A 26,780-nucleotide genomic window follows, 5' to 3' on the forward strand; every position below is an offset into this window, starting at 1 on the left:
CTGAAGACGGACATTAATCATATCAGAAATGCAACTTGCATGTTCTGGTATTTCTCCCTGCAGTGATGATTAATCAGTATTTTCAAAATAATTGCAGATAAAAAAAAAGTTATCACTTTGAATCACGTTTGAATGAATACGATAATAAGGGTTTTGTTATGTCATGTCCCTATTTAAACAATGTTTTTATTACACAGCAGAGGGCATCAGAAAATCGTGACGTGAACTCAAACATCGCTCCTCCCCCTTAAAGTAATGCTGCCTTCATTTGCAGTCGGAAATTATGATGACTCGAGCGAACACGACACTAACGATGGCAAACGTGACTGTTTTACCCTCTTACAGAACATTTCAGCACAAATAATATATGTGCTTATTAGCTTTTAAAATATTTAAACTGAGCACATTCACCGTGGCAAAATATGTTCGTTATAAACTTACATTCCCATACTCAACACGAGAGCTGTGGAGTTTACGAGGATCACTGAAGGCAGCAAAAGCCCCGTGACAGTCTTCCGCGGGAATTTCAGTACTGGACGAATTATTTCTTTCCTATTTGGATTACAAACAGCGCTATAAAACATATTGTAAAGCAAACCATTCATGCCAGTGGACGTTGCTGGCACAGCCAACGCAATACAATGGTAAGCAGACGTTCACCTTTACCCGCTGTTGATGTGATAGTGCTCTCACAGACAACCTAGCATTACCAAGCTAGCTCCAAGCTAATGCTAGCGTCAGTTAGCTGCTAACCGTAAATAACGTCACCAAGTTGATATTTAGAGTTATACACTTACGTGCCACGTGGTCAATATTGACCGTAATTCAGGATCTGTATCGATATTAATACAATATATGTAATATCTTCCTCGCCGAGTACATTGTTGTTCAGTGCTGTCTCTGGTGGCCGGAAGCTGTATTACAACAACAATGAGGTAGAAGCACAGACGTGCAAATCTAGGAAAATCAACCCCTCACACAGTGTTTACTGCCACGTGCACATGTTTATATTGCTGTGTGATATAGTGGCATTAACCAGGCCTTCTGTTACTTTAAATCTGTTACAGTCAAAGAAGAAAGGACTTAGTTTGGAGGAGAAGAGAACTCGCATGATGGAGATTTTCTTTGAAACGGTGAGTTTTCCCTCTGCAGGAGACCAGCTGAAGGTTTGAAGTAGGAACCATAATAAAAATAACCATATAAACCATAATGTTAGGCCTCAATGTCCCCTCTGTGCTGTGTCGGTTACACTGTGACTGTGGTTAAAAAGCTAATGAATATACCCACTAGTCAGTATTGTTATGCATTTTATTTTCTTTGAAAAAAAAAGAGCATTGATTTTAATGTCACTAATATTGAATTATATATATTTATATTATATTAGGCAGCCCTCTTTTTGTGAGGGAGACAAAAGCTAACATGCAAACAACTACTAAAACATAAACATACCTGTAATGACTTGATGCTTGAGAGAGTCATTTTGATCAATTAACAACATATTAGTAATACAACTAAGTTAAAAAGTGTTCACTAAGTGTCACTAAAATTAGATAAAATCAGGCAAAAATTAAAAAGTACAGAAATGCACTATTTATTTTATTTTAGGTTGGTAATGAATAAAAAAATACTTGGAAAGGCATTCCATTACAGACTTACAAATATGATTAGAGATAAGTTAAATAGTTTATTTCTGTATGATAAAGACATAAATATATATTTTTAATTTGTTCTCCTATTCTCTTTGTAGAAAGATGTGTTTCAGCTGAAAGACATTGAGAAGATCGCCCCTAAAACAAAGGGAATAAGTGAGTAATGAGCAACCGTTTTAGTCGAAACACATCATCAAGAATTTTTAAATGCTCCGTTAACTTGTGTGCAGCGCATCCGGTGTTCAGGTTTGCTGCCCAACAAATATGGGCCTTTTTGTGTGTTTCCCTCACTGGCTTCTACTAAATATATTAAATAAATCTAAAGGTTAGTAGAGACATCTCTCTATTTTAAGAAAAGAAAAACATGAATGTGGGAGTTGAGTCTGAACAGGAGCATAATGCAATAAAAAGTCTTTTTTTTCCCTCCATGTTTTTGTTTTGCTTGCAGTTTTAGCCCATTTACCACACTGGTCTCATGTCATTGAGTTTGAGTGCCTTTTATTGTTGCTACACGTCGGTTGTTGAACATGAACTTTAATCTGAAAAGTCAGCAGCTGTACACCCTGAAGTGTCAGCCACGACTGACAGTCGTGAGCAGTGTTTAGGATTCAGAGGCATCTAGTGGTGAGCTGGCAGATTGTATCTGAATACCCGTCCACTCACGCTTCCCTTTCCAAGCATGTGGGAGAACTAACGTGGCTTTCAGGTGATGTAGAAATGCTAAAGGCTCTTGCTAGCGCCAGTGTTTGGTTTGCCTATTCTGGGCTACTGTTGAAACCCGGCGGGCTCCGTGGAGAAGACCCACATGTAGGTATGAAGGGCTCAATCCAAGCTAACATTGCACAAAAGAACCAGTTTAAATCTTGTGTTCACCAGAGATGTGCTTATACGTTTCTTGGAAATAAGTAATTCAGCATGAAACAACGACTACTAATCGACTAAGAGGATATGAACTAAATAAAAACATTCAGGACTAATAAACACAGCTGTGTTGCCTCAATACGTGAACATTCATAGAAATAAAAAGTCTGATTTTGTTTTCAGAACATTCTGAATAGAACCGTCGTGTGTAAAACGTTGATGAATACCAGCGATGGTCTTTTAAATAAAATACCATCAGTTTATTTCCAAAGACCACAAAGTCGGTGTCAACACTGTTGCATTCTTGAAAACATTGTGGTGACATGCTTGCAACATGACCATGGCAGCCAGGGTTAGCTGGTTGCCATCTTAACTGTATTTAGTCGGTTTAAGCAGAACCAGACATGTCAACGGCAGAAATCTCACAGTGCAGTTGAAAGCTTTTGGTTTCAAAGCAAACACATTCCCTCGATGTCAACGTGGAGACATTATGAGTATTGAAGGAACATTTATATAAATAAATGTGGATTTTTAAGACCCTCAGAGGAACAGAGCTGTGTGTGTGTGTGGGGGGGGGGACTGAGAAGGTTTTTTAGTTTTAAAGTGGACATAACATTAATCAGGAGAAACTGGATCGTGTTGCTGTGATTAGAAGCACATGTTTTTGTCCCCCTTACTTGGGCATGATGTAGTTACTGAGTGGTGGGGGGAGGGGGGGGGGGGACAAGAGATCTGTGTTATGGGCACATTTTTCTGTCGAAGAGGAGAACATGTGAGGAAAAGGGGCCGTGGGAGTGATCTCAGCTAAATGAAGTAGAGAGTCGTAATAACACACTGGCAGCCATTAGAAGGCCCAAGTTGAAAATGGACAAAAAAAGCTATTTGAATCCCATTAAAAAAAACTGAAGACACATACACACACACACACACACACACACACACACAGGCTTTGGTTGATCCATCCAGAGTGTTTTTCATTTTGCTGCTGTTCAAACATCCTCTCAGGACTCCGCTCCACTCAGCTCTTAACGCAGCAGAGAAGCTCTTTCAGTTTCACAGTGGACCGGCTGAGCAAAGCGTGTGGGAGTATCACATTTCACCGCTGACACTGTTCAAGATGGAGCTCCTGCTCTATTACATCATCTCACGCAGCGTTCTCTCAGATGAGCATGAAACGGCCACAAAGGCTGCAGATGTGTGTGTGCTCGAGTGCTACGCTTTGCCAGTAAAGATGAGACCCGATGCTGACTTGTCGTTTTTAGATCCTAAGTAGAATGCAATATTGTATCCAACACCAGATGCATTTTACATCGCCTGAAGTCCTCCAAGCTTATAACAATCATACCTCTACTATGAATCGGTCATGCACAAATCAATAATCCACAAATGGCATCAACTGCTGGGAAGGCAAGGTGTAATAATAGCAACTGCAGGATTGTGGGTGTTTAATGTAGGAGGTGTGCTCTTCCTCTCTCTCTCTCTCTCTCTCTCTCTCTCTCTCTCTCTGCCGCTTTAAGCTCCCATGTCTGTGAAGGACGTGCTGCAGAGCCTGGTGGACGACAACATGGTGGACTGTGAACGAGTGGGAACGTCTAACTACTACTGGGCCTTTCCCAGCAAGGCTCTGCACGCTCGCAAGCACAAACTGGAGGCGCTGCAAACACAGGTGACAAACTCCAGCTGCAGATGTTGCCAAAGAAAACACGCTCGATGCAGATCGTGTTGCTCTGAACAGCCCGTGATGTACAGCATCTCTCCAGAGCGGACGATGAATTTTTATGACAGACAGATTTAAGCAGATTTTCACCAAAGGCTGCGTTTTCTCTTTCTGTTCTGACACGGCTCGCTGTAGTTTACAGTAAATGAGGCCAGCACGGATCTGAGAGGGCTTCTGGTAATAGAAAGCCAAGAGAAGAATGGGAAGTGCTACTGGTTCAACTATAGATGTACTTTTCATTTGATTTTCACATTTTGAATATTCAAAATAAACGGAGACATTCCCAAATACAAAAACAAAACAGTGATCCCTATTTCTAGCTTACAACTGAGACTCATGTCGTGTTGTGAGAGATGAGTTGACACAGAGAGAGACGCTGCTCTCGGTGGCAGACAGATGGTGAGAGGGCGGCGACTCCTCAGAGAGCCGCGGCCACCGGACTTCTGGGACAGAAGCTAAATGATGTAGAGCAGCGATCTGATGTGTGATAATACCAAACGCATTACAATATACAGTCATAGTGGACGAGCCACAGCAGATGATCATCGGATGAACCGTAGAGTCCTCAGGTGGAATGTGACGGTTGACATTATATCACCTGTTAACACCGCAAAGTAGATCTGAATCAATGAATGTTATTACTTTCGGTCTGTTGGCTCTATAGATGTAATTTACAAACGAATGACACAGCTTCCTTTCTTTCTGACATATTAATCATAGAGCGTGCTTTAACGGTGCATTTTACTGCACTGTAACTGGCTTTTAATGTCAATAAACCAATAACCTCTAATGAACCGGTGAGCAGTCGTGAGCAATTAAGATTTTAAGGTTGCATAAAGCAGTTCTAAGCTTTAAAAGCAAGATGGCTTCTGCTCTCTGGTCAGGAGATTATTAGTTGTCAGTAACTGTAACACTTTTCCCTTCAAACATTGCATTATGGGAGAATACAGGAAAGCCTCCATTTGCTACATTTTGACTGGTGTAAGACTTGTTTACTTTAAAGATTTCTGAAGCGAAGCAGCGGAAGTTGTCCGTGCAGAAAGCGGTTGAAAAAGCGACAGTGGGACGTCAAGATACAGTAAGAATATTTCTCACATGCTTCCACACCTCGAACATTAAGTTATAAAACATAAAAATGACAAATCCATGTTAATTACACCGATAAAATGCGTAGATGATCTGTGTCTGTGTGTAGAAGGAGAGAAGCTCTCAGCTGAAGGAGTTGCAGGCTCTGAGAGAGGAGCGAACTCAGCTGAAGGCCGAGGTGGAGAAGTACAGAGAATGTGACCCCGAGGTCATCGAGGACATGAGTAAGTACAGATACAACATCAAAGTCACCTGTGATCACTGACCAAAGTGATTACCATTAGTCTCGTGCATATCTAACGAGGTGGAATCAATTGATGCCGCTGGACCTACAAGCTTGTTCTGTAACATGTGTTTTGTTTGAGGCTTTGACAGTCGATAGAGTCAGCTGACGGTAAGCTTGTAGTTTGGGACTGTAGCTGAATGCTTAGAGTGGTAGACTCGTCAATGAAAAAGATGGAGTCCGGACTCCAACATCAGGTGGCTCACAAAGGCAGATGGTGACATCTCTTATTCAGAGGAAAGAGTTGGACAAACGGCCAAGAAACAAACAATCTTGAGCGTGACTCAAGCTACCCTGAATGTGTGGTTTCACACCCGATAATGAATACAGAGTTGTGCATTAGGAGCTGGTCTATTTCAGTGAAGCCTCCCACAAACTGTCAAATATAGGAGTGATAAAAATAAGACGTGGGTACAAGGCCGACATTAACGTTCTTCTTTTTAAATAAAGTATGCAGCACATTAATCATCCAGCACTGGCATGCATGTACTCTAGGGACATGAATGGAAAGGATACCAGGAAAACCTCCCAAGAACCAGTAAAACAGTGAACATGGCCACCAATCAAAATCACCTTCTCATAGTGCTAAAAAAGAAACATAAGCAGGATGTGGGAAATAGCCTCAAACTCCCTCCTCATATGTTATCTTGGATGTTTAGACAGCTCTGAATAAGGTGCAATAAAGAGATGCCGGGGTCCAATTCCTTTAGCTAAAAACATGTGACTCCACACATATAATGTAGTGTCATCACGTGAATGCAAAATGAGAACATAGTTCATTTGTGTCTCACAGGTCGGGACATGATTTTCGTGAGTCCTCGTTTCTCACGGTTCAAATCAAATGGAGGAAGTGCAAACTTTATCGCAAGTGGTCACTGGAGATGCATTTAAGGGCGCTGCTGTGTCAGTTTTTAAACTGGCGGCTTGAACCACACACTGGTTACATGTTGATAGAAGGCGGCACGTGTGAACAGCGCGAGCCTTCCTGCTGACACGCAGAGACGCGGTTCTTTTTTTGTGCTCTTTAACTCGCATGTCAGTTTTAATTGCGGTCTAAGTTAACCGTGCAACCTCTGACCTCTCAGCTTCAAGGGTTTTGAGTTTTAAAGTTTATAAAAAGACGACGGCAAGGCCACTGGCCATCACTTATTGACACGCCTCTTCTTCAGTATGCGCACACAACGCCCCACAGCTAGGAGCGGTATCACAACAATCCTGTAGTTCATGTGACAGCTGACCTTTGTGTACACATGTGACATGTGTGGTGTCATAAAACAATATTACCTGCACCTCCTAATGTTACACCAGGTATGCATTTAGCCTGTACACACTTCTGCTGTTATCGTCCACTCCAACATAACGTGAATATTGTTTGTCTCCTGACAATCACGGCGACATGAAGGTAATAATTCCTGTCGTCCAAGTCAGATATTTGGGCTTTGTGAAATAAGTTGAAATAAAGTTTAATTTTGTGGCTCAGGTAGGCAAAGTTAAGATAAATGTTACAGGTAATTTACATGGTAAAATAAGTCTATGAAGACTCCTCTATAGTCCACTATGTAAGTACTACACTGAAGGCAGCTGGACTTAAGGATCCAGTATATTGAGCATTTGTCCCGGTACATCTATATTATTATGGCCAAAATCTCTCATAGAATTTAGCCATAAAACGTCTTGACTTTGATTTAGGTGTAGATGGAAAGTGAACTACAGCTGCTGCCACATGTGTAGCGACTAAATATTCTCTACACAGTATGGTCGATATGTAAAAAATGTTTTGTGTTTTTTAGCTCGGTGCCAAAACACCAGAGAAATGACTTCATGATCACATTGTCAGACCCTCTGCTGTAGCTCTGGTGCCTGTGATCAACCTATTGCAGAGCGTAATCACTGCAACAGCTGTTGGATTCCAAAGTCCAACCCCAGGAGAATTGGGGGGGGGGGGGGGGGTTGAAATTACAGACATTGAAATATCAAACAGTGATGCATAATAACACGTTAACCCAATAGCCGGGTAGGAAATCCTCATCAGTGCTAAACTCCATGTGGTCGTAGCCATTGCAGACGGAGTCGGTTCGAGTCACGCTCGCTCCTACGAGTGACTTAAGTTGGATTCATCAGGTTTAAAATGTTTGACGATGGCTGCCACTCCCATCGATACCAACAAGCTGGTGATGGTAAACGGTGGAGTTAAAAAAACACTCAGCCACAGGCATGTGCACGGCAGGTATGACACTATGTGAGGAAGCATTTAGAATTCTTACATGACTTGTTTACCAAAGGAAACATTGTTTGCGATCGTCTTTCCTTTCCTTCCTTTCTGATGCTTCCTTTGTGATGTATGGGTTGTAGTTTTTGAGTGACAAATCGGGGAGAAATCTGCCAAACCTGCTGTAAATAGATTTTAGGACGCGGCGGCCCAGTCTTTGTCGCAAAGCAGCCAAATAACTGTCCGTTGATAAACGTTATTTCCTTTTTTGTTCCAGGTGCTTAGCAACTTGTTTGTTTGTTACCTGCTGTTGTTCTAGGGTCACTTTAATCACTTGAGAGCGATCCAGTCAGAGCGCGTTGTTCGGCTCTCTGTGAGGTTTCTCGATGGGCTCTTTGTAAACTGTCCACTTGAGTTTAACAGTAAACATGTTCATCCAGTGTGGCTGTAGCTACCCAACCATCACGTCACTTCCCTCCATAAAGGATATTGTTTGCTGCTTCATTTACGTCCACTCTCCCCGTGTGTTTTCTGTCCCGTGTTCAGTTTACTACACAAGAACATATTTTCTTCTCTGAGGTCATCAGACTGTCAGCTGGGCTTTCACATTAAGCGCTTATTTGTTTGGCCTTTTTTTACATTCGCACAGCATGCAGGTCTTCTTTCATAAACACGCACATGCTGTATATTTGCCATACAAGATGGACGTTGACTCTCTGTTTCTCTCATCTGTAACACGACTCTTTTCAGTCTTTACACACACGGCGGAATTTAGTGCAACTCATTTTACTGTTCATATTTTGAAAGGGCTTCGTTGTCCAGTAGGAGTCTTTAAGCTTTAATCACAGACCTGAGTCGATGCCTTAATCTAAACCTGACCGTACGTTTACCTGATCAAATGAAAGAAACCATAACATTTTAATTGTAGTCTTTTTCCGTCCATTGGTGAAAATCATATTTCACTCTTGCAACGTGAACACACAGACTGTATAATGCACATATTGATCATACGTTTTGTTTTGCAGGAAAGTCAAATGTTGTAGCAAAAGAAGCCGTTTCCAGGTGGACAGGTGAGTCCTCTTATCTTTGTAAAGCACCTTCAATGAGTCTGCAATCGAGCGGCAACAATTAATCAATCATTTGATCGGCAACTATTACCGGTTAATCATTTAAATCCTTTCTCATGCAAAACATTTGATGGTTTCAGCTTCTCAAATGTGAGAATTTGCTAGTTTTGTTATTGAATAATTTGAGATTTTGGACTGTCGTAAAGACAACAGAAGACATTTGATGTTATCAATATATATTTATTTTTTACTGTTACCTGTTGTTTTATAGACCAAACAGTTGATTAATCAAGAAACTATTCAGGCAGATTAAACAATGATTACTAGTGCTGCAACTAATCTGCAGATTATTTGTTCCATGAAGCAATTAATCGTTTTGGCTTTAAAATGTCAAAAAGAGAAAACAATATGACGTTTTCAGATTCCTTCATAGATATTCAGTTTAGTATTACAAATGACAAACAAACCCATCAAATCGTCACATTTAATAAGCTGGAACCAGTGAACATTTAACATATTTGCTTGCGAACGAACCTCAAACAATTAGTTTTCTGTGGATGGACTAATTGATTAATGATCTTCGCCGCTCTGATCAATAGTTGCAGGCTTGTTGCCTCTGAATATTCAGCGCTGGCAGGTCTTATTGCATCGATTACTCTTTAAAGCACTCGAGCTGTAAGGGCACTCGGTGTCCAAAATGTCACCTCCCTGCAACACGCGGGCGCCCCGTGTGCATTCATTGACCTGAGCGGCAACCTTAAAGACAGCTGACCTTTTGGGGATCATGGTAACCAGCCGGGCCTGTGGTGTTTTGACTCTTTAGGGTCAACCCTGCCTCTAACTGCTCCACAAAGTCACGCTGTCAGTTTCCGTTGGCACGTTTGCTTCACTTCCATAGAATTATCCTCATTTAAAGAAAGTATGAGTCATTTCTGCCTCTTCCATGAGTTGTACTTCCCTCGTCTAAGGGTGAACAGGACTTTACAAATACAAGAAGTGTTTCCTAACAGCACCTTGTACAACAGCTGTCGTAGAACAAGTACAATGTGTACTTCTTTTAGTAGAAGCTGTAATGTCCTCAGCTGTCACTTACCACTAAAAGCACAATGGCATCCGCTGTGTGTCAATCAGCTGCATTTTTTAACACACTGGTGCATTCTCACCAAAATCAACACAGCAAAGCTTAATCTTCTGTTCATGTTGGAGGGAGTGGCTTTGTGTGATTTCATATAAAACATTAAACATGCACAGCTATAATTGCTATGTAGCTGGTGTTATTTCAGCTTCTGCAGGCTTTGAGTCACAGCCCCACTAAACGTATCGAACCGCCTGTGGCTGCAACTTTAAAAAATGAAGTTGGGCGGCTTTAACCCGACGCCTCGTCGCACTGAGACACACCCACACCCACACAGACAGGCTCGCACACACAAGCACCCACACAGTTAATCACTTGCACTTGAACTGCATTTTGTCATATCAAAGCTGGATTACAGTGATCCAACAGGACTCAAGTGAAAGGCATTACTAATAGCGTAATTCAGAGTCTATTGACTTAAGATCTTGATAAGACTCGTGCTAACCTACAGGAAGCTTTTTGATTTATTCTTTAAACGAGTGACGCGTCCACAGCTTTCCGCTTGTCTCCTGATTCTCCACTCGCGGCAGAGAAACTCGTGTTAGATCGTAAAACAAAGCGTTATTTCTGATTACAGCCACGATGAAGGTTATCTAGGCTACTTGTAGACTTGATAGACTGAAATATGAGATTGGTTATGTACTTAATACACTGTGTTTTGAAGTTTTATGCTTGTATGACTCGACTTATATTGGATACATCGAGGTAAATTCACCGTCATACATCATCAAATTCAACAAATATTGTACTCTAAATGATCTGCTTTGTACACACTTCATACAGTGTATCAGGAAAGAGCCGTGGCTGATTACATGCATTCATCATCAAGGATATTGGTTGAATCAAAGAAACTGAAGAAATGAATAAAGAAAGAAAATGAAACAGCAATTAAGTCTCAAACAGGAATCTTTCTCAACACACAACAGTTCAGTTTCTCTTTTGACAGATCTACGGCATCAAGTCTGCACTGAGCACGATGTTAATGCAAACTACTGGTGCACTTTGCTTTGGTATCCAATGCCCCGATCTCGTTTAGGCCTTCGACCACAATCCCCCCCCAATCGCTTTAAATGGTCACTGGTGGGAAATGTCCCGTGTTCAGAAAGCAATAATCAAATCTTTAGTCAAAAATAACTCGGCTTTCACCAAATGAGCCACGAGACCGAGGATTTCTTCTTTGACTCAACCGTCCCGGACTGACGCTTCTATCTATGATACTGTAACACTGCATCCAAAGATTTTCATTTCTGTTTTCAGACAATATTTTTGCCATCAAGTCATGGACGAAGAAGAAGTTCTCCTTTGACGACAGCCGCATCGATAAAGCCTTTGGGATCCCGGAGGATTTTGACTACATGGACTAAAAGCTTTTTTCAGTAAGCTGAATAATACGTGTTAAAGCTTCAGTTTGAAGCCAGTGTAGCTGGTCTCAGCAGTCATAGTTTATGTTCTGTGTGTTAGAGTGAAAACCAGGCCTTTTTATGGGCTTTGATTAACGACGGATATCCGTAATGTTGCCGTGGCAGATGGACTTTATCAGCCGGTATGTTGCTTTGGTGCAACCGGAGAAGAGCAGCACCAAGCATGAGTGGCTGTGAAGGGTGAAGGGCTTCTGCGAGGAACACAACCTAGTAAGCCTGACTTTTGGGACACCTGTTGGCATGAAAACTGAGAGCCCCACTGTGATGATGGAAGGTAATCTACACCTAACACATCTGTGTAGCCAATGGTCTAATTTAAATGGCTCAAACAGATGGTTTGGAATCAAATCCTTGTGCTCTTTTTTTTTTTCTACCTTTTCTTTTTTCTGGGAGGAAAAAGGAAAAACTGCTTTTTAAGCAACATCCAGTCCTCTTTGTTTACAAAAAGTGATCAGGATAATTAAATTGCACAGGATGTGTTATGTGTACAAATGCTGTAAATATTTAAAGTACGTTTACGTTTTTTTTGCAGAACCTCTTTTGTGGTGCCGCAAATAAAATGTCCCCTTTTGAGTTGTACAAGCCGTTTTCTGCAGTTGTGTTCATTCTAAAACTTACTGTGTTTACAAATGTATTTACACCAGGCCTCCTTTCTTTTGTGCTTTCAAGTCTTTAGAAATGACCACTGAAACATCACCAAATGTGTCACAAAGGCACATTCTTTTCAGAGCTACGCACTGTGGGCAAAAAGAGGAAAACTGTTGTCATGACTTGTCGAGAATGACTATTGCGTCGCTTATTTTCCTCCCTTTTTTTTTCTCCGTCAAACCAGATCCCAATGCAGAGTGTTTACTCAGTAACCTAGTTGACAAGGCCAGCGTGTCTGGGTTTGTTGATTTACGTTTCAAATGTGCTCTTCTCGTCTTACTCACCAGTTACCGTTGAGTCATGACTTTCTTTTATTTATGATGTTGCCTAGCGCAAGTTATTTTTTATCTGCAGGCCATCAAAGCATACTGCATGTATATAGTATTTATAATGCTACCAAATGCATAAGATCGGTTATACATCCGGATAAGGATAATCTACTGATAACATGTGCAGTGTTCTTACATGTTGTTAGAAATGTTCTGGTGACTGGAGCAACAATGATCCAGAAAAAAAACAATTTGAAAATGCCTACCTGCAGTTTTGTTAGCTGTAACTGCCCCACCCACAGGAGAGCAACCCGAGTGTATGTGCATGTGTGTACCTGCCCAACCTGTCCTCACTGATTCATGTGTTTGACATGCTGAATGTTAGAAGCGCTCCTAGAGGGTTGTGAACGTGTCTTGGGATCGACAATGCCATCATTAGGCCAAGTAAAGACTTTCACCCAGCCTAAAGTATAGGCCTAAAGGAAAGACGTATGATTAAATTACACTGAACTGGTGCATACATATTGCATGCAAGGTATACTCCGAGTTCAAGTAAGGTAAATACAGATTCTTACAAAATGATAAGTATATTATAAGTACCAATACAACAATGCAAGAAAAAGTCCTGCATTCAAAACCCTACTTTGGTAAAAGTATTGTCAGCAAACTGTACTTCAAATATCAAAAGTGAAAGTACTGGTCCTGCAGAAAAAGGGCCCAAGTGTCTGATAATGATAAGATTATAAAATAGTAGCAAAATGTACAAGTGCTTGCGTTCTTCCACCACTGTGTTCAAGTCTGTAGGGTGCTGTTGTTTGGGGAAGTATTTAGATCTTTTACTTAAGTACACAGAAGCACCATGGTCTAAAAACACTCCTGAAAAGTACAGAATTATTATTGGCAAAGTGTACTTTAAGTGTCAAAAGTAAACGTAGTCATGATGCAGAATGGCTTCTTTCAAAGTGCAAATGTAGATTATTAGTAGCATATATGTAAAAGGTAACTAAGCAGTATTGGAAAGTGACAAAGTACATTTACTCAAGTATGAGATACTGTACTGATACTATAAATTATCCGATTGGTGACTTGTAGTAATAGTAACTAAGTTATTTCTATGTTTGTATTGCATTTTTTATGGAGGACTTATACTACTGTAACAAAGTATTTATATACCCTTTATTCTAAGAAAAAGTTATAGTAAAAAGTACAATGTGTCTTTCTGAAATGTAGTAGAGTACAAGTATAAAGTAGCATATAATAGAAAGTACACGTATGTCAAAATTGTACTTGTGGTAGTAGGTAGTAATGCATCATATAATACAGGCATATAATGTGTTTTTGAGTAAAAAGTACAGTAAAAGTATAAAGTACCATGAAATGGAAATACTCATGTAAAGTAAGTACCTCACATTTGAGTGTTCAGTAACTTTCCACCACTGTCGGGTACGTTATACATTACATGTATATCTTTGCATGATGGGGCTTTATTTTGTTTTACCTTCAGCAACAGACACGATAGCAGCATTGTTGCAAGTGTCAGTGCTGCCTGTGCTGCCTGTCCGATGTGTGTGAGCAGGGAGGGAGGGAGGGACAGAGGAGGGAGGGCGCTGCTGCTGCTGCTGCTGCTGGGTGAGAGAAAGAAAGACCAGCACAGCGAAACACAAGGCAGGCTGCAGGCTGAGAGGGCAGCATGGCGGGGCTTCAGGACTTCCACTGTCACAGGAAAACGTGGATCAACGTACTACTCGGAATACTGCAATTACTTTTACCCTGCGTACAGCACGGAGGGGCTCAGCTGCAAGGTTCGTGCTTTTACCTTTTTATTTTCTCTCCGCTTCGGGGGTGTAACGTTAACGCGACCGGAAAAAATAAATATGTCTGACTTGACAAGACAGTGGCACAAGCTAATTTGTACACATTTTGTATTTTTTAAATGGGGGGGGAACATGTTAATAATGCATTTTTTTTTAAATAGCGACTCGAGGCATATTTATGTTTTTACCAACATGGGAGAGGTAATGTTTTGTCAGCCTGCTAGTTCATGCTAGCTTTCAGTTCCCTCTGCTGTTTGGTTAAACCAAATAATACCTCGTTCAGGGGGAGAAATGGCGTATTACCGGGGCTTTAACGGGAACACTTCCCGGTTCCAGCTGCCTCTGCAGTGAAGCTATACGTTGTTGTGAGCTGGGTGAACTGTGCCGTGTGTGCTGCAGCAGCAGAGATGTTTTCCAAGTTCGTTAGCCACTGAGCTAACCTTCCTGCTAGTGAAGCAGCTAGCACTCAGCCTTTGTGAGCCAAGGCGAAGTCATTTCCTCACTTGTCTGTGTGGTTGTCGTCCATTAATTTGTTATAACCCGTAGTAAAAACGGGAGACTGGTAGTTTTCTTGCTTTAAAAAAAAAAAAATGGTGCATTTGCAAGCGGTTGTTGTTTCCCCCCCCCATATTGCCCAATTTCCAACCCAACAGCTCATTGAAAATTGTATTTCTCTGCTCCCACAAAGCCCTGAGTCAGATGTCCACCAGCGTGGTCGAGGTCTGGCAAGCGGAGGATGCAGATCCATTAGTCCAACTTCAGGTAATCATAATTCATGTCTTGCTGTTTGTATGGAGGAGGATTTATGTGCCAGATATGTATGGAGCACGTGTGGCTGGTGCATCCCCATTGTGTTTGGCTCCACTTTGCAGCCAGTTGTGCATATTACATTTGTTACATGTGAGGGAAATATCAGTGAATGTACACGACTATTGTGGTTATACTAATGTGAAAATGTTGTAGTTATCGAACTAGTTTATAAGTAAAAAGCAGAGCGGGAGGCCACCTGCCATGTGGCTCCTCCTTATTTTCTTTCGTACATGGTGTCCATTGTGCAGTTAAGTCTGTAGTACACACTGAGCGCGTGCTAGGAACGAGGAAGTATTTTAGTACTACTTTGGAGTTCTTTCCTGCATACTACTTTTAAATTATTTCCAGCTTCTTTAGCCTGCATGTTATGCGTTTCATGCTTTTTTTTTTTTAATGTTTTTTTTTTTTTTTCAGATCTGAGTTATTTCCTAAACATGTTCAGGTAGGCAGCTGTGAGTCATGGCGCGAGACAAACACAAACAGTAGGAGTTTCTACTGATAACCTGTTATGAGGTCACCAGCTGGCTGTCATGCTACCTGAGGGGGGTGTGGCATTGTCTGCAGTCCTTTGTAAACAAACAGCTTGATTGTTAGGTTACTTTGAAAATAAGTAAACGCATATATATATATATATAATGATGCATGTTTCACCAAAGTTGGTTTGATCAATAAGTAAAGTAAAGTATAGTGTGATGAATGGTAGGCTTTTTAAAAAATATATATATAAAAGTCAGGTTTGCCTTCCACAAAAATACTTTTGTTATTTCCGTTGCTATGTTTCGCCCAGTTTTTGAAATACTTATTTTGCAATCTGCCCACAGCAGTAATTACCACAGACATGCCCAGACAGAGATAACACGAGGAGTGGATTCACCATCGAAGATCATTCTTATTTGTCGGATTGGTTGAAATGCCAGTGTTTGGACATGTTTTGTTTGTCCCCACTCATTTCTACACTGCAGGCCCAATTGATAGATGGCAGAATTGTTGACATTGTTAGGTGTCATGTTTAGATAGGCAGTGGTGAATGGAGTAACTGTCTCAGTTACATGGGCTGTGTGAAATAGAGCATGACATGGGTGTCTTTCATCTGCATCCCAGTGCTGCTGCCGGGTCAGTTGGATAAGTAGTCTGCTGTATGTTGCTGCAGGCACACTGAAGTGGTGAGGAAGGAGACAGATACAAATCCAGATAGCAAATTTGGGCAGCAGAAATCCTAATTGAGCAGATGTCGTGTGCATAACTAACGCTGGTAATTGTTGCCATCTTCATTTCATGCCTCCTACTTGTGTTTTTGATTTGAGGATCATGTGGCTGCAAGTCTAAATATGTGAACTCCAGTCTCCTAGTGATTGTTAGATTACTGTAGTTCAGGTTTTCATCTCTTTCTTCTGCACATTCGAGCATCCTGTTTTGTATACAGGCCCCTGTATCGTGTTTCAAATCCCCGCAATGGGTTTTTAAAGTCCCTGCAACTAGAATCCAATTCATTTACAAATGGTGCTGCTTTTGAATATTCCTTGTGCTTTTTTTTTATGGCTCACCTGCGGCAACGGCATATGTTCTGTCATTGTTGTGCTTAATTAGCTGGAAAATCAATTTTGTCTCGTTCAATTAAGCCATCAGCATACCGAGCTTTTAAGCTGCTGGGGGAAATGCAGGATATGACGCAGGATAACACAAGCATACACCAGTTACAACCTGTAACTTTTGCCATGTTCTGCACTGGCTTAATTCAACCAATGACATTTAAGAGTTAGTCGCTGCCTTTTGTAGAAACAATCTTATCTTCACTGGTTGACAAATCTGCATCATCATGAAGCCACAAGGCCCCAGGTTGTTCCTATGGAAACTGTATGTTCTGCATGTGAAGAGACCGAAGCTTATCTCTGCAGACCATGCATGGTGCACATAACCGACTGCACCGTGGGTAACAGTGTTTGCACTGTTGTATTGTAATATTTAGTCACTTACTCGGTAATCCACGCTCAGTAAAAAGCTGTGTTTGTGTTCATTGGTTGTGGTTTTGATGCAGTATTGCTGGTGGGTGTATTTTGAAATGTTTAAAAAGGACTTCCTCATTTTGAAGACCGGCCTTATTACGAAACTGTGGAGAAGATTTACATCCCATTATCGCACAAATCAGGGTTTGATCCAAGCCACGCACTTGTGGCAATGAATCAGTCAGTTGTCAATAATAGCAATAATGCTGTGGGAGTTCTTGTCCTCACAGCACCATAACCAGCAGACTACTATATCATTAACTAATGAACATACTATATACAGTGCATAAAAAGTACCTAAAAAAAAACAGATTTCATATCAACGTTTTCTAGTGCGGTGCAAATTGTAGCCTGAATACCAATTACAGCAAGTTGTTTGTGTAGTCACTGATGTTCAGTCAGGAATCCTCGATGCACAGTGTTGAGATCATGTACAACAAACGGAATGTTTTACTCTGAGACACTCCGCCAACACTGGCAGAAGTCGCTGCTTGCTGTCCAACCCGTGGAGTCCGGATGGAAATGATGAAATGCCCGTTTGAGTTTCCCAAGGCTGTTCCACTTATCTGCTTGGATTCCCTGGTTTATTTACAGTGAAATTCGATTTTATGCTAAATAAAACCTTTTGACTTTTTCAAAAACATAAAATGCAGATGCACAGTGAAGCGTATCAGAGCAGTTGGTGGTGTTACAATCATCGTAGTAGTCAGAAGGCAGTTTGGCACACCAGTAGACCTGCAACCCACAGAGCCTCCTGGTGTTCTTCTCTCTAGGCCACAGAGTGAGTGCAGAATAAATAGGGAGCAGTTTGCTGTTTTGAACATATTGACTAAAGAGTATTTTTATTTTCATTTCAGGTGGAGAAGGAACGAAGAAAAGACGTTCTTCCGCTGGAAGACGGGTAAGCATATTCTTATTTTTTTTTTTAGTTTATAACTCTTCTGTGGTGAAAGCATCAAACAGATTCTCTTCTGCTGAGGTTTGTCACACATTTGTAAAGTATTACACATTCATGACAGCAAGCCGAGATGAAAAGGTGTCGTGGAATTTAAACCTCACTTTGCTCGTTGAAATAGTGGTCAGAGAGAAAGCCGCGCGTGAATCAAGCAGTTTCAAAAAGATTATTTAGAGTTGAATGAAGTTAATGAAAGGTTTCCACCTGTTCACGAGCGGCACACGGGATGGGAATTCGTAGAGACTTTCCACCAAGCCACATAATTACCAACAAACCCCAAACCAGCAGACGGATTGCATCATACCGAAGTGTGTTCTCGTGTATAGTGCAGACTACAATTATACTGTAATACACGGAATGAAAGCAGGGCTGTGGCGTGGGCTTGTGTGCTATAGTACAGACAAGAAGTTTTTAATTTCATGTCAACATATTCAACAGACTACAGCTTATAGTAGAGCTCTGGTAAGTGGTTTATTGGATGTGCACAACTGTAGCTGTGGGGTGGCATGTTTCTGTATTCACACAGACAAAGGGAGAGGTGGCGTTTCAGGTTAATGGGACTGAAGGTTTCTAAAAAGGCTTTTAAAAGTCTTCCCCTGTATGCAGGCAATGTTGTGTTGGTGAGTGAGTGAGGGGGGGGGGGGGGGGGGGGTGTGTGACGGATAGAGTTCTGGGGGCGTGTGTTAGAGAGGCACAGAACCAAATTCCTGACTAAGTTTAGAACTCCTTGAAAGAAAAAGGAGGGTCGGTCTGTCTCTCTCCCCAGCTGTTTTTTGTTCCAGCAGAAAAATTGTTAGGAAAATAGACGTTTGCAGCAAAATAACAAGAATTCATGGTGTTATTTAGTACAAGCTTGCTCAGAAACAGAGCGACCTTTTAAGGCTTGCTTATCCATCATTAAATGTTTTTTTTTTTTTTAAGGCACACATATTCTAGCGTTTGTACTTTCTTCTGCTCCTTGTTTATCTTTCTGGAGAAGCGATGTCAGTAATGGAAAGAAAGAACGCAGCCCTTTAAATACCTAAACCATATGTTCCCAAAACTCAAGTGTTCCTGGCCTAGAGGTTCATACCCTTTTAAAGGAGCAATATACAACACTCAGAGCATTAATAGCAGCAAACCACTATTTGTTATGTAAAGATATAGTGGAGTATTGTCTACGTGTGCCGCCGCTCTGCACTGCCCACATCCAGATACTTTACAGTTTATAACGATGTCACCCGTCAGGTAAACACTGTGAGCTCTGTCAGCACTTTGGCCGCTCGTTAGCTACAATCCGCGTCGCCATGTTGAGAGGCAATAGAAATGCTCCCAATCTCATATTGCTGTGCTTGATTTGAATGGTATCTTACTAATGTGTTACCCCAAGACTGAACAAGTCTGAATAAAATAATGGATTATCTTAATTTGGGTTTGGAGACAGAAAGCCCGCATTTCAATCTAGGGGTGCAGAGTTTAAAAATGTGGTTGTTTACTAGCCAGTTATGAATGTGATATTAAGCTGTGTTATTATGGGAAAGGTAGCATTCAGTGTTTTTAGAGCGTGACCCATTTTTTTTTACATTTGTCTCTTGTTATTCCCCCGACTTTATGAAAGGGCAATACTAAATTGCCAGAGTGCTCCTCTGAAGTGGCAAGCTTTCAGTCTTGATATGAAGTTCATCTGGGTCACATGCAGCCAGCTGTTGCTGAACAGTGTGGGAATACGGCTATTTTTAAGGAGGTGAGAGGCAGAAGGAGGCTTCGTAGTGCCGGTTGACCTCCAGAGCTGTGGGCTGTGAGGCCTCTCCTGCCAGGGTTATCAGGCACTTGGCAGGCCTGCCAGCACTCTCACCCAGCCCAAAGAGCAAAGCAGATACAGGAGGTTCATGATATCCCTGTCTGAGTTTAGTCTTCTGTCAAAATGTCTTGGCTTTACTTTTCTTTTAAGCTCCTTTTCTTTATTTTAATCTCAACCAAATTAATTCCTTGTTCCTTCATTCTGCTGCTTTAAAGAATATCTACCTGACACACACCTCTTTACTCTTTAGTGTTAATACTGTGACACATATGGTGTTAATTTCAGAGTTTCTCTTATTGTTTCCTTGTCTTCCACAAACGCTGGTGAAACCAGTTGACCTTAACTCTCCCCCGGAGCACGGCTGAGGTCACTGCTGACATTGACTTTATTTGAGTTGGATCCAGGGGATCAAATAGCGCCAAACATAACTTGTTATTTTTGTGCTGTGCCTGTGGACAGAACCCCTTGGACCACAGCTCAGTGGCATGCTTGTTCTGAGGCAAACATTTTCAGAAAGGCCAGCTGCTGTTGAATTCAGAGAAAGCCCTCTTCTGCATTTAAACCTGACACCGGATATCCAAATGAAGTATTGTATGCTGTCTTTTATTTATAATCTACTTTGACTGAGATAAGTGTTTATGTGATGTTAAAACTGCTGACCTTCGATTTCAAACATTGCCAAATCTGCTTTTATTTACTGTGTGCCATCACACAGGACACCTCTGCAGAGGCAGACGACCTCATCTCCCCTTTCACATTCGACCCCTCATACGCTCACCAGTTGAAGCACTTGTGTAATAGAAAAGCGTCTCTCTTATCAAACACCACGGCCAGCTTATTTGTTCTTTGTGTTGTAGAATTGCATTTCTTATCATGGGCTAAGTTCACTTTGCTTTGCCCGGCAGCTGGATTCAGCGGAATCGCCTATCGCACAAAAACCCACCGTGTCAGGCTATAAGTAACCTAGGAGCTAGGTGTGTGCGAGACGACACAGAGAGGCGACTGTTTGTTCAAAACAACAATGGCGGCTCCCGGAGAGGTTAGCGTAGATGCTGCAAAGGATTTTGATGTTTTTATTCAGTTTTAATAGGAATAAGAGCAAAATGTCATCAAATATTTAAAATGCATCCGTCTCAAACAAGCAGATAAAAGCATCTTTACTTCTACACTGCTTGTGTGATCTACCGGTCTGTCATAATTATGCTTACTCTAGATTCAACCTCAATTAACTGAGATACCCTGGAGAAGCTGTTACTTGTTAATTCTTAATTATCTTGATACTTGTTTGGACACTGAAGCATTGATTGGCCCGATTGGAAGGTAGATAAAGGGTTGCTTGGGGGGTTTTTTAGTCTTTGTCAATCCTTTTTCATTTATTTTTTTATTTCTGCTGACTCAGCATTGACCCCTTTTTTCTTTTTTTTTTTGCTTCCTAGTCAATTTACCACATAGGCTGATCTGCTGCTCAGAAAGTGATTCGGTTCAGTAGAGCTTTGGCACAGGTGGTGAGTTAACTATGTGTAGTTAACTGAAAATACAACCAGTAAACTGTCGCCATTTTTAGCTTTCCTCTGCAGAAATATCTCTCCTCTGAAACCTGCACCACCACTAATGAAAGTGTCCTCTTTGGTAGTTTACAGAACCGTACACAATTAATTGTGCTTGACGCGTCCTATTTCTTTCAACCGTTGAGAATGTCAAGTTCCTAATTTTATCTCCCAGCTGTAGGCGAGTTAAGCACTAACTAACACAGAAAATACATGTCTGTACAACACCGTCAGACCTTCCTGTAAACTGGCTGTCCCCGCTGTTCACAGGTTGAACTGAGATCAGTCTGATATCCTGCACATTGACTTCACACTATCTATCAGCTATTATCAAGCTCTTGTCTGTTATATAATGTATGCAAACAGGGTTATTATACGTAAGAATGTTTATTTCTGGGAAACCACAACAAATATTGTAAATAAGATTGGCAAATTTAGATTGCTGCCGTAACAGGAAAGGTACACTATTGTATCGTACTCCTCTGTGTTGTGTGTGCATGTTAAAGGTTCTGTATTCGACATTTAGAGCGTCAATATAGCAGCAAACAACTGTTAACGACGTAAAGATATAGTGGAGTAATGTCCACCTGAGCAGAGAATGAAGTCGCTCTCCCTCTGTGTGTTGTAATCAGGGTTTCTCTGTGTTTTGTTGACGCGGCCGGGTCGGCCGTACATACCTTTCAGTGCGCGTGAGCGTGCCCCACTGGTTAGCTCACGGCTAACTGCGCTTGGTCCGATAACAGATTCATTGTTTCACATTTAGAGTCTTACAAATCCCAACAGCTGCTTCCTTCCAGTTATTAGGAATTGCTTTATGAGACATGTCCCCAGCAGCGGGAGAACGTGTCACGAATCGTTTATATTCATGGTAGAAACTGTAAAATGCTCCATAAGAATAGTCACATTTAGCTGATTTTCAAATATAATAAATAAACAAAACTAAAATATAAGTTGGATATGTCACGGTAGGGTTAACATCAGGCAGAAGGCATATTTAATCAATGTATTAGATGTGTTGTGTAAAGTGAGGCCCTTTAGGGCTTCTGAACAAAATTCTTTATTACTGGTCATCATGCAAGCTTACAAGACTAGGCCTACACAGCTTGCATATCATGTTACCAAACGCTCAACAGACGCTTTGTGTCTAATGAGGGAAACAAAAAGCACTTTCACTGCAATTTGTTATGGAGTTTGTATGTTGTGTAAATAAGATTAACTTGATACTTGGTATGATGCTTTGATCCAGAGCTGGAAGTTAATGCTGACAGGAGTCCTAATCACTTAAAAGTCTGTATGTGGCCTTACAGCCGAACTAAGTCTTTGAGCGCTGAGGTTCTCTTTCCCGTTCACTTATAAACCCAGTTTGGTTTTGTCTTCTGGTATATTTTTAATTGTTAGCAGCAGAGTCTTAGTTTTGGGAATGTTAGTCAGTCAGTTTGTCTTGAATTAAATCAATTTCCCCGTAAGTTACTTTAAGAAGGCCACAATAAGACCCAACATGTTATCAAAACAGCTCAACGTTATAGCTGATCAACCTTTTAGTCCTTTTTCAGATGATAGTTTGGTGTAGATTCTTTTTGGCTTGATTGTTTCATTGATAATCCTGAGTTTTGATTCATTCTTTAATTTTACAATAGGTTGTCTTTTTCTGGGCTGTCGCTGTCGAAGTGGGCAAGGAGCCATTTAAAGATATAGGCTCCGAGGAATAGAATGAAATATAACACAACAGAGAATTGAGTCCTGTGAAGCGCTAGTGAAGACATACAGAAAAGTGATCCCCTGAAAGATGGCGACATGAACTCTTGAGCTGTTCTCCTCCAACCTGCTTTCGTCGGTTGGTCAACAGCTGTGCAAGTCTTCTGTCAACTCGGTCCAGTCTTGCTTTCACACACGCACACACACACACACACACACACACACACACACACAAAAAAAACCTCGAATCAGCTGCTGCTTCTCTGCTTCAAGGCACCAATTCCCAGAGCTCATTAGCGCAGGATGTGTCACACACACACACACACACAGTCACCAATAAAACACAGTGGAGCTCCAAAAGTAGCTGCTGGAGAAACATCGGAGAGGAGAGTTTCCTGTTTTAACACTGACTTGTGGTTGGTTGCTTGTATTTAGCGTTCCCTATATCTTGTGCACAGCAGCATAGATTGTATATGCACCTGCTATATTGGTCCACAGTGGGAGGTCCTTAGATGACAGTGATATCAGCCTGTTTTTGGGTTAAGTACATCCAACTCATAACTCATTAAAAATAACCCCTTTCTCAATCTGCATGGTTTTCTTCTGTGCTGTTTATAGTCCACAGTGTTGTGGAATCTCCATGTAGAGATATTGTCTCACTGCTGTTGAGTTTGAAGAAGTCCAACAATGTCGTGTCTTTGGCTGCAGCTGCAAATCTTCCCTGAAAACCATTCCAACCTTTCCAAGTTGGAACAGATGCCACTGACAACACGGGGACAGTGAGGGTTGGGTGTCCCACAGGCTCCATGCATCATGAACTGAGACACCAGCTCATACAGCTCTGGTCCCCTCGGGTCAGATACGTCTGCCCCGATGGTCTGATCAATGTTGTCAACAGTCATTGAGGCGTTTATCCAGACCCCCTTTTCAAGACCTTTTGAGAAAAAGAAATCTGAATATTAATTTATTTGTCTTGGATTGAGCACCCATACACGGAGACTGCTCGTGTCGGCCGCAAGAAGCATTGCACACAAATTCTGAGCTGACTAGCGTGCTACTTTATTAGCATGCAAACGGTGAATCAGCAATATCCTGCAGAATTCTTACCTGACTTCTCTGGAGAGTCACTGCCTCGCATTAATACTTTGGCATTTGGCAGCGCCTCAACTTGCCGACAGTCATTTGCGCTTCTGTGTAGGCATGATGCAAACATTTTTAGAAAATGTAGAAGGGTGACAGTATTTCGCTGTGGGTATTTATGTAACGTTAAAAATCAAATGATGACATACTATGTTGAGGCCGGCCCCTTGAACCCTTGTTTGATGATTTGTTCAATATTAGTCATCGTGTCAAATTAAGTGTTATGTAACAAAATTGAGCCATTTGTTTGTGGTTGCAAGTTTGTAATAACTTTCATATGCAAAGGCTTCATTTGAATTATTGATTCCCCTTTTTGTGTGATGGTTATCTCATTTCTGTGCTGGCATGATCGTCGTCCCTTTGTTAGGGAGGTTAGTTCACAGTCAGAACTGTTCCTTCCCCGGGCTGCGTCTCACGTCACTGTCACATGCTGGGTGGGAAAGGGGACACACTGTTCTTGTCTTATTAAGGTGTTACAGATGTTTTTTCTTCTCATAATGAAACTGATGACATTCAAATACTTTTCCTTTGGACTCATGTTTTGTGCTTTCTCTCCTCCACCAGCTCCTCTCTATATACACGGGAGAATGGGAGGCCCTTGCATTTTCAGCCCCCAGCGTTGGAGTTTGGGACGCAGTAAGTTCTGTTCTCACTTCCTAGTTTTAATATGTCGAGCCTCAACAAGCATAGGTGTTGTTCGTTTCCTGGAAATGATGAAACCCTTTATTATATGCCCCATTAACAAAATGTACTTCATTTCACCATCTCTGTCTTGGAGTGATGTGGAAAACTCCACTGAGTTAAAATAAGACGGGCGTCATAGCGAGTGACCTGTCGCTGTGATGAATGCCGCAGAAAGGGAAGGTTTCATAAAGCAAGGGGCCCTTCCGCCTTAAAGAACAGACAGGATATCCAAGTATGGCAGTACGCTCCCTTTCCCAGCATCCAGACACATACTGGAGCGGGTTGACCCCAGTCAGAAGGGTTAAGAATGTCACTGTTTGCCACCGTACTGCCAAAACAGAAAGAATATCAGACTGTGGTTGGACTGCAGTTGTTGCTCCAAACAGTCAACACAAGGAGCTCCTATTATAGTACTTTGTGTCATACATTTGGAACGTAGAAAGCAGGCTAATCCCCAACACTCCTCGTATTACTGGATAAATGTTTTGAGACTGTAATACAGCTTCAGGACATTTGCAGTTAAGCTCAAAACAGGAATATGAATATAAACATCCTCCACGTCAGTCTGTGGTTTCCTTTCTTCTGTGCCTACGTGAGCAGTCTTATTACACTATTCAACTACACCAGAAGTGTTGAGCAGTAAGTATATGATACATGTAATCCTGAAGATCTGACTGAAGTGTCTCATGTGTTCCATTTATTGAAAAACACGGATATAGAAATAAAAAACTAAATATTAAAAGATCTACAATGATACAGCTGATGTATGTAACTAAACACTACACAATAAACCTGTATGAAAGGTCAAGTTAAATGTACAGCAAACCACTGTGTCGGTCTGGCTTGCTGGTGTTTTTTGAGTTCTTTTACAGATGATATCTGCAGCAGACTGCGTTATGATGTGGTTAAGAACAGATCCTGCCTGCTCATGTCCAAAAATGTGTTTGTGCCGATTAGGCAGAAGCGATGCAGTGTGACATTTATTCTGCAACGCTGCACACTCGACCAGACTGATAGCTGGGAACTATAAAGTAGAAAGTATTGATTAGACTCCTCTGATCTAAGACCTTAGACCATCTCTTGCTCTGCTCTGGTGAGCATGTATCTCTGTGGCTTTAAGTGAAAGAAAGGTGAAAGTCTCACAGACAAAACAGGAAGTGAAAGAAGCATCAGTTGAGGCACCTCAACCGAAAATGTCAAGAATGTGTTGTGTTGTAGATCTTATGAATTTAAGTTTTTTTGGTTTACCAATTATTTAAATAAAGTTCTCAAATTACAGCTGAAATTTGCACTTGCATCTTTATATAATTTTATTTTCAGATTATTACACTCTACAGTGTACTGTTGTACAGTGTACATTGTGGATAACTATATATAGATCTCCAAATGGAACTGACCGTACTCCACATTAAAGGGAAGCAATCTTAGCGATTATAACTTTTATAAAACACCCTTCATAATCATGGGCACTCGTTTAAACTATTATATTCCCCTTGTGCGAGAACACAAGAGATGTATTAGTTGATTTGGAAATATAATGAAATCATAAATGTATGTGCAGATTATGTAATACTTGGTTGCCTTACTCAAGAAAAGTGCACGCTGCACAGAAAGGCTCCTCTGCTGTTTGTCTCTTTTGAAATGCTCGGACCAGACGGGACGGGTACAGGCCGTTGCTTCAGCGCTGCGTGAGCGCTTGTCGTTACTCGAAAGCGGCGCTGACATGACATTTGCGGTCTAGACCAGAGGTTAGTTTGGGTGTCGCCAGGCAAAATATGTTGAGTGGCAACATGTCACTGTCAAAGATTACAGCAGCAGTGGCCAAACCCAGAGAGCTAATCTGTGTGCTGATGTAACCCAACGCTTTATCACAGCCTCCATTATGTCCTTATTTGAATATGTGGTTTCACTTCTGACACTGGGGCCTTTCTCAGATTAACTTTACATTTGTTTCCCATCTATTGACAAAGAGGCAAGTGTCTGATTTTCCTCTTTTGGCTTTCGAAT

General features: G+C 41.3%; 2 protein-coding genes and 1 long non-coding RNA gene across 5 annotated transcripts in view; 2 read left to right on the plus strand and 1 right to left on the minus strand.

Annotated features, from left to right (window-relative positions):
- The first annotated feature begins 269 nt into the window (after window positions 1–269).
- Window positions 270–12,010, plus strand: mnd1 (meiotic nuclear divisions 1 homolog (S. cerevisiae)). Of its 2 annotated transcripts, XM_076091503.1 has the most exons (9): window positions 280–644; window positions 1,068–1,133; window positions 1,748–1,805; window positions 4,028–4,176; window positions 5,231–5,305; window positions 5,423–5,537; window positions 8,831–8,875; window positions 11,265–11,383; window positions 11,534–12,010. In XM_076091503.1, exons 1-8 carry the CDS (start codon window positions 642–644, stop codon window positions 11,369–11,371), a joined length of 618 nt encoding a protein of 205 aa, XP_075947618.1. In that variant the 5' UTR covers window positions 280–641; the 3' UTR covers window positions 11,372–11,383; window positions 11,534–12,010. The 2 variants fall into 2 exon arrangements, with proteins under 2 accessions (XP_075947619.1, XP_075947618.1); XM_076091504.1 differs by lacking the exons at window positions 8,831–8,875; window positions 11,265–11,383; window positions 11,534–12,010 and having other exon boundaries at window positions 270–644; window positions 5,402–5,528.
- A 1,977-nt stretch (window positions 12,011–13,987) lies between these two features.
- Window positions 13,988–26,780, plus strand: part of tmem131l (transmembrane 131 like) — a 30,974-nt gene continuing 18,181 nt past the window's right edge. For both annotated transcript variants that reach the window (XM_076091489.1, XM_076091490.1), the window contains exons 1-4: window positions 13,988–14,147; window positions 14,848–14,921; window positions 17,830–17,873; window positions 24,654–24,725. In XM_076091489.1, the coding sequence (XP_075947604.1) occupies window positions 14,036–14,147; window positions 14,848–14,921; window positions 17,830–17,873; window positions 24,654–24,725 (302 nt within the window). In that variant the 5' untranslated portion in view covers window positions 13,988–14,035. The remainder of the gene's footprint in view (window positions 14,148–14,847; window positions 14,922–17,829; window positions 17,874–24,653; window positions 24,726–26,780) is intronic.
- Window positions 20,767–26,520, minus strand: LOC142949702 (uncharacterized). Its single transcript, XR_012954065.1, has 3 exons — window positions 26,360–26,520; window positions 24,057–24,139; window positions 20,767–23,883 (listed from the first exon to the last, which is right to left on the minus strand). It is a non-coding gene; the product is annotated as an uncharacterized LOC142949702 (long non-coding RNA).

The sequence above is a fragment of the Anarhichas minor genome, unplaced genomic scaffold, assembly GCF_050575085.1.
Source record: "Anarhichas minor isolate MPS153535 unplaced genomic scaffold, ASM5057508v1 ptg000014l, whole genome shotgun sequence".
NCBI classification, from domain to species: domain Eukaryota; kingdom Metazoa; phylum Chordata; class Actinopteri; order Perciformes; family Anarhichadidae; genus Anarhichas; species Anarhichas minor.

Excerpts from the sequence above, each read along its gene's own strand:
- mnd1 (XM_076091503.1), top strand. Across the intron at positions 5,538-8,830 it reads CGAGGTCATCGAGGACATGA|GAAAGTCAAATGTTGTAGCA; the intron begins GTAAGTACAGAT and ends TTTGTTTTGCAG. Across the intron at positions 8,876-11,264 it reads AGCCGTTTCCAGGTGGACAG|ACAATATTTTTGCCATCAAG; the intron begins GTGAGTCCTCTT and ends TTCTGTTTTCAG.